Below are 12133 nucleotides of genomic sequence, written 5' to 3'. Positions count from 1 at the left end.
GCTCACTGGTGCCCCAATTATATGGACAGAGCTGTGGCCCCGGGACAAAGCTTAATGATGTTAATAAGGCTTGTCTGTCTGTTCAAAATCAGCTTAGAGTGCATCCATACTGACCTACAGCATCACTCTGGCCTTAGTTCAATTTAAACAGGCAGCATGAGAAGTAGCAGGGTGTTTCACAAATGGGAGGAGGGGGGGGGCGGACGACAAGTTAGAGAACGTCCCCCACCCTCACTGTGTTCCCCATGGACCACGAGCCTTCCTCATCCCCTCTGATAGCCTTAATGAGGATCAATTTGGAGTTGAGCATTTCTTGCGGCTGCGAATGCTCTTTAATTCAGTATGGCTGAGCTGCTCTGTGATTAATGACAGGTACTTAGACAGGAGACTGGTCAATAAACGCACTTGGCCAGGAACCTAATACCAGGCTTTACGCCAAAGGGTAGACAGGCTTTCTCCAGGCAGTAACACCACCCAGATCAGAAGGAGTTGCTGGGTGCAGAGGAAAAACAATTATAAGACAAGAAATGCTGCATGTGTGCAAGATTTACCACAGTAAAATTAGCATGATCATATCGGATATTATATCATAAATTAAACCAGGTTTGACTAAGAAAACTTGTGTTAAAAAACTGTCAAGTATCCAGTAGCTTTGCATGTAGCCGACTCTTGTGAAAACGCTGTTCTAAAACTGTTGGTGCTGTTTTAGACTTTATTCACAAGTTGCAACAATAGTGCAAAGACTACAGACTGCTAAGGCTTCTTAGTTTTCATGTAGAATGATAGGCTATTGCACTTGCTACATTTATTTGGTTTTCAATATCAAATGTGGTGAAATTGTTTCAAGGTGTACAGTATATTAGCACTTTTAACCATAGTTTAACAATACTGAGATACAAACGTTGATAATGTTGGTTATTTAATCATCGGGAGAAGATACTGTATGTTCTTACTATTTCATCTCTAGTGGACATGCAAATGTGGGAAATGACACCGCATGAATACAGAAAAGATTACCTGGAAATCATGGTCATATTTAATCCAGCCCTTTTATTTATTGCCTGATAAAGACCATCCAGAGGATGAACTCATTAATCATGCCCCTTTTTTTCGGTATGCATTAACACTGCTTCACATGAAGATAATATAGCCTAGTGCCTTTAATATCCTCAAAACTGAGAACAGAACATTCAACGGCACCATGTAATCCTCTAATCTATTTATCCACACAATTACCATAACCCAAAGACACAGCATAATAATGGCAGGGAAATCATATTTCCACTGCAAGGTCACAAGAACTCTTTTGAATGTTCGTCCTAGTATGCATGTTAATTAATAGGCTGCGTATTGGAATATAAATTCATATGATGGTTGTGTAGTATTGCATTTGTAATGGTGCTCATTAACGGTGTGTGTGTGTGTGTGTGTGTCCCTCCGGGGCTGGCTGTTACAACACTGACCTCCAGCGTGCGCACGGAAGGACAGAGAGGAGCGCGCTTTCCTTGGTGGGGCACTCCGCAGCTGTCAGCCTGTACGTATTGACAGCAGTGTGAGCACCCCTATGAGCTCCTGCTGACTTTATCTATTATAATGGACGAGAGCACGCTCTCATACTGAAACAGACCTCCACTAGTCAAATCAGAAGAGGGCGAGTCAGTGATGAGCTGCTGTCCGATCTGTAACTGTCAGCAACAAATCTTACAATGCAGAGAAACAGGACACACGCAACGAAAACGTTCCTCCAGTAGCAGCCTACTCTTATCTCATTATTTAATAGTAAATAAATGATCAGGTATAAAACAGTTCAATATCACATGATTGGCTGATTTCACCTTTTTCTCTTCCGCATCGCCGCTGTCTTTTCTCAGCGCAGCGGGTCGCTTCTAGTTTTTTTCTAATGTAAAAAAAAAGAGAAAAAAAGACACGTGGTTGTTACAAACCTCTCTCAGGACACAGCGGGGACGCGGAGGTGGAGAGATGCAGGCACAGTCGGAATGGGAGAGGACGCGTTGAGGAGGGAGCCTGCTCTCCAACTATGGACATTCTGCTGCGGAGCAACCTGCACCCTTTTGGAATAAGGACTTAAAATGCTTTGCATATTGCGTTCTCTCTCTCCCCCTCTCTTTTTTCTAAATGAGAGACTTGCGTGCATGGAGAAAGAAGATCGCAGGTGAGGAGGAGAGAGGAAAATGCCATTTACTATAGATACTCGCTGAGGTCCTAATGGGATATTACTACAGATTATTTACGCACATTTTAATTTTTTAAAAGTCATTACTTGACTGAAAACAAATCAAAATGGATTTTTTAAATACTTCCAGCTTGGAGGACGGGATAGAGGCAGAAAATATCTCCTCTAATTCCACATCTCTGAGTCAGTACAGCCAGCTTGCTATCTGGAGTCTGGCCGGACTTGTCAGCTTTCTCATTTTGTTTACAATAGTGGGGAACGTCCTCGTTGTAATCGCTGTTTTAACGAGCAGAGCTCTGAAGCCACCCCAGAATCTTTTTCTCGTCTCCCTTGCCAGTGCAGACATACTTGTGGCCACCCTGGTCATGCCCTTTTCTCTGGCAAATGAACTTATGGGCTACTGGTTTTTTGGCAAAATTTGGTGTGACATTTATCTGGCTCTGGACGTTTTATTCTGCACCTCCTCAATTGTTCACCTGTGTGCCATCAGTTTGGACAGGTACTGGTCAGTACACAGGCAGTAGAGTACAACTTAAAGAGAACACCTAAAAGAGTTAAAGGCATGATTGTGGTGGTTTGGTTGATTTCAGCCGTCATCTCCTTCCCACCACTGATATCAATGGACAGGAGCAGCAATGAGGCCATTCCCCAGTGTATCCTGAATGATGAGACCTGGTACATCCTCTACTCGAGTATCGGCTCGTTTTTCGCCCCCTGTGTCATCATGATCCTGGTCTATATTCGGATCTACCAAGTGGCAAAGACCAGGACCAGAACAATGTCGGAGAAGAAGAGAGATGTGGACTCCCCACTAGAGAATGGAATGGACAAAGCTGAATCAGGAAGAGGCGGGTCAGTAAAGTCCAACAGGGAAAGCCTAAACGAGCAGGAACGTGAGAATGGACACTGCCGAGAGCAAGCAGTCGGATCCCCTCTACCGAACGAGCCCAAACATCCGCCAACAGAACACGATGACGACTACGAAGACAGCAGCTCGTCGGACGAGAAACCTAAGAAAGGTACCAATTCCTCCAAACATCAACGTGATGAAAGAAAGGACAGGAAGTCCAGCCGTAAAAGCAGCTCCGCCTCCAAATACTCCAGCAGGAAGTCGCGTTCCAGCTCCAAATCCATGGAGCTTTTCTCATCTCGCCGCAAACGCCGGAGCACCGTCAATCGCAAGAAAGCCTCTGCCGCTAGAGAAAAGCGATTCACCTTCGTCCTTGCCGTTGTCATGGGCGTTTTTGTCTTGTGCTGGTTCCCGTTCTTCTTCTCTTACAGCCTGTACGGGATCTGCCGGGAGCCGTGTCAGATCCCTGAGACACTGTTCAAGTTCTTTTTCTGGATTGGCTACTGTAACAGTTCGCTAAACCCGGTTATCTACACCATCTTCAACCAGGATTTCCGCAGAGCCTTCCAGAAGATCCTGTGTAAGTCATGGAAACGCTCTTTTTGAATGCTCTCTGCATAGGCTTGTAATAGACAATTTACCCTGGAGACAAATGTAAACTGTTCTGAGCTGTATGATAAAGTGCTGGCCTGGAGGCAGGGGGGGGGGGCTTTAACACCTTTACTTTCAGGGATTGCTGCTAGAATGAAGGATCGATTGAACTAAGGTGTTCGAAAAGGTATTAGAGTAAGCTCTTACTCACTGAGGCGGCTTTAACTCAACGCCACTCAGGCTGCTGTAGGACTCTGATTTGGGCTTTCGGCTCATTCCCCCCTTCCCAATACTTTTTCTCCCCTCATTGTCATACAAAAAACTGACTCATAACAGTAACTGTGATGCATGCACGCCCCAGTGGCTGCACTCGGATGAACCACACTGGATGGCAAAGGGTTTACAAAGACACTTGATTTAAAACGTGACCTCATTCTCTGAATATAATGCGAAGGCCTTGACAATCTTTGCCACCTTGACAACCGTTGCTTATGACGTTCTGATAGTGGCATCTATCTTCTGTCTCTTTTTTCCTATGTATTACGTCGCACTGTCAACATGAGGACCAATGGGACGAAGGGGCTCCTTGCTTACTGTTTCAGTAGCAAAACAGTTTCACAAAAAAAAAAAAAAAAAAGTCATCCTCAAAAAAAAAGTCATAACTGCTTTAGTGTGTTTGGAGCTCAAAAGTGTCTGACCAGGGGGCTGCAGTGGAAACGTTTATCAGTGCGTGTGTATTTTTGTGAAGTGTTTCATGTGGTTGGGACTCAATCTGGATACAGTGGCATGTACAGTTGAGTGGAATCACGGGCAAATACCTCTCCCTGGCACGAGTATACAACTACTCCCCTCTGAGATGAAAGAATGAAAACAGAGGTACTGCTGAGCCACATGGGCTCCTACGGAAGCTTCCACTATGTGTGTGTGTGTGTGTGTGTGTGTGTGTGTGTGTGTGTGTGTGTGTGTGTGTGTGTGTGTGTGTGTGTGTGTGTGTGTGTGTGTGTGTGTGTGTGTGTGTGTGTGTGTGTGTGTGTGTGTGTGGAAGAGAAAGATAGGACAATGTGTATAACAATGAAACTCTGGGGTGATGAAGTGAGCATGAGTGTATCGCATCGTACTCCTACTGCCAGTTTGTCATTGTGTGTGTGTGTGTGTGTGTGTGTGTGTGTGTGTGTGTGTGTGTGTGTGTGTTTGTGGCCTGTTTCTTAGTGTCTCTCTATTCTCCACCATCCTGTTTTCTGCCACATGTCATTTTATATCCCTTGCAGCCACTAAAAGCCACAGTAAAAAACCAACATCTTATCACTCCTCCCTAATGTCTGCTGCTCACACACACCCACCCGCCCACACACACACACACACACACACACACACACACACACACACACACACACACACACACACACACACACACACACACACACACACACACACACACACACACACACCCGCCCGCCCGCCCGCCCCCCCCCCCACACACACACACACACACACACACACACACACACACACACACACACACACACACACACACACACACACACACACACTTAATATTATACACAAAGACATTAAAGTGACATATACGGTCAGTGTTTCATCTTTACATTTATAGCCTGAAGTTCTTATGCTTTTTATGCCTTGCTTGTAAATAATTGAAAACAGTACAGTATTATTGTGTGGCTCCTCATAATCACACATGTATCAATATGATAAAAATGTATTGTTTGTATATTGAACAAAGCTTTGAAAGGTTTCCATGTTACACCATCCCGTCTTTTTTCTAAAAGAGCAAGTGTTTACTGCTTAGAGCACATTCAAAAGATCAAATAAAGAGATTACTTCAACTGTTGTTTGAAAAAAACATGACCGGATTCTTCCTTATCTGTATTAATAGTTGTTTTATACTGCGGGGCCAATTCTGTTCATTTATTAATCTGTATGATGCTGTTGTTCAGGTTTAAGAGCATCAGCAAAGAGAAATCTAATCAGTAATGTTATAAAATTACATCAATTTCCACCTTGAAGGGATAGTTTGGATTTTAGAAGTAGGGTTGTTTGAGGCTTAATCAGTGTCATTGTATTATCAACAGGAGATGAAAGTTGGAGCAATATTGGAACACCAGATAGGAGTACCAGCGCAGAAAGCAATATACTGCTGTGGAAAGGGGGCTGCAGCGAAATGTATGTGTGTCAGACAGCCCTCTCCGACGAGGAACTGAAGTCATTATTTATGCCCTTTTCAAAGCCACCAGACTCCATTGACTAGAACAGTCATTTTACATGGGTTAACTTATTGCTGCCTCAATCAATTGGTTTGTGTGTGGTGTTGTTTGACTTCCGTGCATCTGAACTAACCCTTTGAAAAACTAAAGTATTTCAGCTCCCTTTATCCAAAGTGGTCACTACATGAATACAAACTTGACATTAAGACTTAACCGGAATACAGAAAAAAAAATGAAGAACTAATGTGCCTTTATGAAAAGGAAACAAACATCCACTTTTATCAGATTTCTGTTTGAACTAAGACAACATTAGATTCAATTCCAGTAAAGACTTTTTCAAAATGACAGGTGCTTTTAATGAAGGGGTATTTGAGCTCCTATTTTAGGGTTTGAGTTGGGAACCACTTGTAGTATTTACAGCATCAATATTTTATTTAAAACTCATCCGTAGAATGGCAGCTGCTAACATTTCAAGACTGAACAAAAGGGGTGGTTGTTTTCTGGTTTGTTACCCCATCACCACTATTAGGATTTCTTGTCTTGATTCAAATCAACCAATTACTTTTATTGTATTTAATGGATGTTTAGATACATTGTTCATCTTCCATTTTTATATTTGGTACTAATGTTCCAGGTCTAAGTGAAATGAATCCTTGTTGATTGGTTGAAACAGCAGTGCTTCATTCAATTTGTGAATATGATGACAGGGTTAAAGGTTTGGATTTGACTGTAAAACGTAAAGTTTAGAATTATTTGTCAATGACGTCTCAAATTGAAAATTCTCAGATAACAAGCTGCTTCTAGACAGGGTGAGCATACAAATGCGATCTTAACACACTAACATGATCAAACAGAGAGTCAGTCTCAAAACAAAAAAGTCCACTCTGTCTGCTCATTTAGTTGGACAAATCTTGTACCCAGACTTTGATTTGGTTTTGCTAAGATGTTCGCTGCTGTTAAAATGACAAAACTACTCTTTCCTTTTTCAGAAACAGCTCTGGCTCCCCTGCTCTCTGAGACACTGTAGGTGTACACAATATCATTTATTTTCTGCTAGAGTTTCATTTTCTCCAGAGATGTAACAGCTGTGTGTTTCAACCACACTGCATTTGCACTGAGTAGTACCAACTAGTGCTTTCACAAAGCCTGATGGGTGGTTAGGAATGAACTCTGTGGTTGCATGCAATTAAATAAAGAGCCCTAGATTCAATTTTGTTCATCATGCTACTTCTGCACCTGAGTTCTCCTGAGAAGCATCAATAGGAAGGACTGCCTACCCTATTGATAACAGAAAACCCTTCTATCCCTCTGTAAAGAAAATTGCTTCTGTGTTCAGTCACATGCGGCTTAATGCACCAGGTATAAGGGATCCATAAAGAGGGGTTAGCTGACTCAGATTTTACTGAAATGGTGTATGTGGGAAATGTTCAATTATGTGTGTGCTGGGAAAAACGGGAAGCTCACATCCGGTCAGGGGTCAGATTTTGGTCTGAGTTTACCAGGAGGCCCCGGATGTTTTCCACTGACCCAGACAGCCCTGTCTCTCTACCGTGTGGATTCATTCCTCCTCTGAAAGCTGACTTGAGTTGCCTTCCATGACGAAGCAAACATGGATTCTGTCATTGCCGCCCCTCTCTCCTCAAAGAGCTTGCTGTGTCAGCGGGTCGCATCCTCACACTGCTGCGGATCTGAAGTAACCCGATCAGAAAAATGCACAGATGGAGATGCAGTCTGTCGTACCTCATACCCCCTCTAACTCAGGTCTTTGAAGATGCTCCCGGTCTTAAGGATAATAAATAAGGAGAGATGAATTATTTTTTTCTTCATCATCACCATGTTTATTAACGTATTGACCTTATTCATTGAGTGTGCCTATTGTGGAGTGTGAAGATTTTGCTGCTGAGATCAGAAACAAATGTTTAAAGGGGGAAACTATTAATGAACTGAGATTTAACAGCATCATTACATAAATATTTAAAGTCCTAAGCCATGTTTCCTTCTGCTGTTGGAGGTGATGAAGATGTTTTCCAGTCAGTCTAACCTCCCAAATCCCCCCCGTCTTCTCCGCCTCCCTCACACATGCCAGAACTAATTTTCTGCAGATCTGCATGAGTCCTCAGTGGGAGGGAAAATCCAGACAGGCCAGATTGTATGGAAGTATTTTCTGTTTGTGCAGTATGGTGCTGTAAATACTCATGAGTGGATTTAAACCTAAATCCCCTGCGTTATGATGCTAAAGATTTGAATGCAGAAGGGATTAGCTTTCACTGTGACGGACAAACCGTCCGTCACAGTGAAAGCTTATCCCTGAGTCTGATGGACGTGAGGGAATTCCCTTCTTTGGGGGTGTCTCAGGTATAGATTTTAGTATCGATTTATTGTCACTTCTCATCTCTTCTTTATCCTCCTCCAGCTTTCCCTCTGTGTACGATCAAACATCTCCAAAAGTTTTAATTTCACCACTTTTTCTAAACACCCCACCCCGAACCATATCTTGACATCCTCTTCCCAACTTTCATTCTGACTTGGTGTGCAAAATCTTGAGACGTATATTAGCCAATATGTTAACATTTAAGATGGAGCTCCTCCTGCCTGCAAAAACTAGGATAGTTCAACATCTTGTTGAATATGTCTGAGGTTATGTATTTTGGATATACAACCTCAGGTGAGAAGATCAATACCTTTTCCATGTCTGTGAGAACGGAGCTGCAGACTGGCGGAAAAAGGCTCAATCGAAGTAGTCCTGTTATCATTGAGGGACTGCCAAGCCAATGGAGAAGATGCTGCACAGAGGTCAGCTTGGAGAAGAAAATGGTTGTTTGTCAAGAAATTGTGACAGCATGAAACTAGCACTATAACTGAAGTGAACTAAGTGAGCTATAGAAATGCTACCAGGTGTACGTTTGAGAGTCAGGCTAGCTGTTTTTCCAATTGAGCCTTTCTGCTTAGCTAGGCCATCCATCTTAGGGTAGATCAGTGATACTCAACTCGCTTTGCCTGGAGGACACAATTAAGAAATGACAGGTAGACAGCTTAGCTAACTGAATCCTGACCATAGCTCCATTGTTATTTGACAGACCTTAGAGTGGTATCATCATTCTAGTCTAAGTCTTGGTAGCAAAGCAAATATTAAAACAATTTCTGAAATGTTTAACTATTGCTCGAGTTCCTCTGAGGTTCAAAAGGTTAAGGCTGTCTCTCTTACAGAAAACATTTAAAAACACAGACAATGGCTCAAGGTTATCAGCACAAGGGATTTATAATGCAGAGAGGGAATTAATACACCAACAGCCAATTCTCTTCCTCTTTTGTCTAGCAAACAGAGCCCTGCCAGGGACAGATAAAAGGCTGTGTAATGGATTTCACTGAATGTCATGTTCATACCTTAAACAAAGAGCGTGTGACTTCCCCGTGTAATTTGTCATGTTTTCTATCAGCGTTGCAGCCATGTTATATCACTAGACATGCGAGTCTTTCATTAATAAAACAGAAAGTCAAGGAAAGGATTATGTTTCAACAGTGAGTAGATAAGTCCAAGGCCGACGGTGGAGCACAGTGGCAAGAGAAATCCATTCCCTAATCAATCACTGCATGTTCAGGGTGCTCCATACCGCTGCTCAGCTCCCAGCAAGCATGGAAAAAGCAGAGGACTCCATCTTTCGCACGCCATCTGCCATCGGTCTCACACTCCTCGCGCTATCAACCTCTGTCTTTCACGCTGGTTCTCTCTTCACCAATAGATATAGCCCGTCTCCTCAGTGTGACAGCAGCAGTCCATTCTGTGAGCTCCTGCTTTATTGGCATGCTAGAGAAGGAGGGGAGTAAAAACACACACACACACACACACACACACACACACACACACACACACACACACACACACACACACACACACACACACACACACACACACACACACACACTCACACACACACTCACACACACACACACACACACACACACACACACACACACACACACACAGGCTGGAGTAAATACACCTCCAGGACCTAGCTTTAGTAACGGGCGATTGCTCTTTATGTAGGCGACACCTTCTAATAAAGTTGCCCTTAATAACATTTCTCCAGCTGTATTGAAGCTTGTTTGTTCAAGTGCTTTAATTTGAGGCCAAAGAGAAGACGTGGATTTCATTTGAACAGTGCAATAGTCAATGTTGTTCTTTTACAGAGGCTGCACCTTCCTATTTCAGCGAAGCCAGATGGTAATCTGTTTTCCCCTTGTTGTTCAGCTATCACATGCTGCTCATCACTAGCCGCATGCAGTTAGCCTTAGTTGGAGCTATTGCAGAGAAGATGATATTGAGTTTTACACATATGTAAATGTATCCGGCTCAAACTTTTTTTTACTCGACGAAAAAAAGTTTACACAAAAGTTATGGCAACTCGAACATAATAGATGGATTGAATAAACAGATAAGTACTTTATTGATCCCAATTTAGGAAATGTTTGCATTGCAGCAACATAAAGACAAGGCATTTGTACACTACAATAGAAATAAAATAGCATTAAAAAAAAAGTAAAAAATATACATGTCAGACTAAAAATGTACAGAAAATATAAACAAAAACTAAATATAAAGGAAGATATTATATATACATTAGGTGTGTAAGGTATGGAATATTAAATGGAATATAAATTTAAAATGTAGAGTGTGGTTTGAGTACAGTTATCACAGAGACGCTAAGAGCAGTACATTATGAAAGCGTGGAGAGAGCTCCAAATGATCCATTCTTCTTTCCCCTTTCAGGTAAGTCTTTGTTGCATCCTACATCTCTCCCATTCTCTCTCTCATTTTGAAATTGTTTTCTGTTAAATAAATGAAAACATGCTCAGTAAAAATGGTCAGTTAATATAACAACAAAAATTGTAAAATTAGTTTGCCAAGATTTTCCTTTGCTCTCAGCTAATGGCTAGCGTCAGAACGGTTAAACTGGATGCTCTCAATGACAATGCTAATATGCTGATGTTTCACAAGTATATCTACCATGTTCACCATCTCAATTTCAACCCCCTTCAGGTTGGTATAATTCATCTGTCGGGGTCAGGGAATAACCATAAGCAAGGTTTCCATCAGGGCTGTGGCATATATCTTTTAAGCATTGACATTTGATAAAGACACTGTTTGAATCTGCTGCTATTTTTCATTTCTTCAGCAGAGCGGAAAAAAAACTCCTGATTAATGTATGTCATATTACATTTATTAGTACACTTATTTATGTAAATCTATTTCCATTGCATTTAAGGAGATTTTGCACTCACGATTAGTTGTCAGCATTGTCCATGAGTGTTTTTGTAATGCTGACTGGAAATGCACTTTTAGTCAGTAGAACCCAGCTGGAAACCATCTTTCCAGTAGCTGTTGAGATGTTTACTTTCAGACCAGTGTTTGAAAGACAGACCAACGGCATGACTTCCAGAGAGGCTGCTATAAATACATGTGAATTAAGAATCTATGTTTAGAAGTCATTCAACCGTACCCAAGGTTTTTTTTACAAAAAGTTCTGTATTAAAGCTATTTATGCCCAAAGACTTCATTATTGGCTGATCTTGGCTCTATTTTTCATCTGAGTTGCATTTAGAAAATGTCTTTGTGCTCTGATGTCTGGTTTAGCTGCCTCCACCCTACAGGAGCCTTTCACCCTCAGGGTCAGAAGTTCATTCCCTGCTCCCGCTTTTTGTTCTGCTCTATACATTCATCTCACCCCCCTCCGACAACATTCCTCTCTGTCTATAAAACAAAATGATGCAGAAAATGATAAATGACTTGGATTTCCTCAAACAAAGCCAACAGAGGGAAGGGGAGAGGATGCAGGTTTGATGGGCCATGGTATTTGTATAGGAGGCAGCACTGTCAGATGATTCAGAAGACCATGAGAAAGGGGAGTCTTCCTTTAATAAAAAATGTTTTTCCGTTGTCTTTCGGTTAGCTTAGCTCTTCATGTTAGAATAAAATCACCACAAAGAAACAGATTTGACTTGATATGAAATGGGTAGCTTTTCAACAAACGCGTCATTTGCAAATTCATCTTGTAAAAAGTGTATAATTGACTAAGACAAATGAGACTGCTCGGCTAAATCATTAGCCTGTTCTCCCTCAATGGTGGTTATAGCAATAGTGTCTTTTAAATAGGTTATTGTAAATGAATTGTATTCAGAACAGTTATAGTGATCAATCAAGACACAGGTACATGCTATGAGAAATTGTTTTTATCCGCTCACAAGAAAACTATACCCTTTAGGACTATGTTCATT

At 41.9% G+C, this 12133-nt stretch overlaps 1 protein-coding gene across 1 annotated transcript; it reads left to right on the top strand.

Moving 5' to 3' along the window:
* The first annotated feature begins 2011 nt into the window (after nt 1-2011).
* Nucleotides 2012-4568, top strand: adra2c (adrenoceptor alpha 2C). The gene is given in 2 exon segments (XM_063884283.1): nt 2012-2704; nt 2707-4568. Coding segments are annotated over 2 exon segments (1347 nt in total). The 5' UTR covers nt 2012-2301; the 3' UTR covers nt 3651-4568.
* The last annotated feature ends 7565 nt before the right edge of the window (nt 4569-12133 follow it).

The sequence above is a fragment of the Eleginops maclovinus genome, chromosome 5, assembly GCF_036324505.1.
Source record: "Eleginops maclovinus isolate JMC-PN-2008 ecotype Puerto Natales chromosome 5, JC_Emac_rtc_rv5, whole genome shotgun sequence".
NCBI classification, from domain to species: domain Eukaryota; kingdom Metazoa; phylum Chordata; class Actinopteri; order Perciformes; family Eleginopidae; genus Eleginops; species Eleginops maclovinus.
The sequence above is the reverse complement of the archived record's forward strand: the minus strand, read 5'-3'. Positions and strand labels throughout refer to the sequence as shown.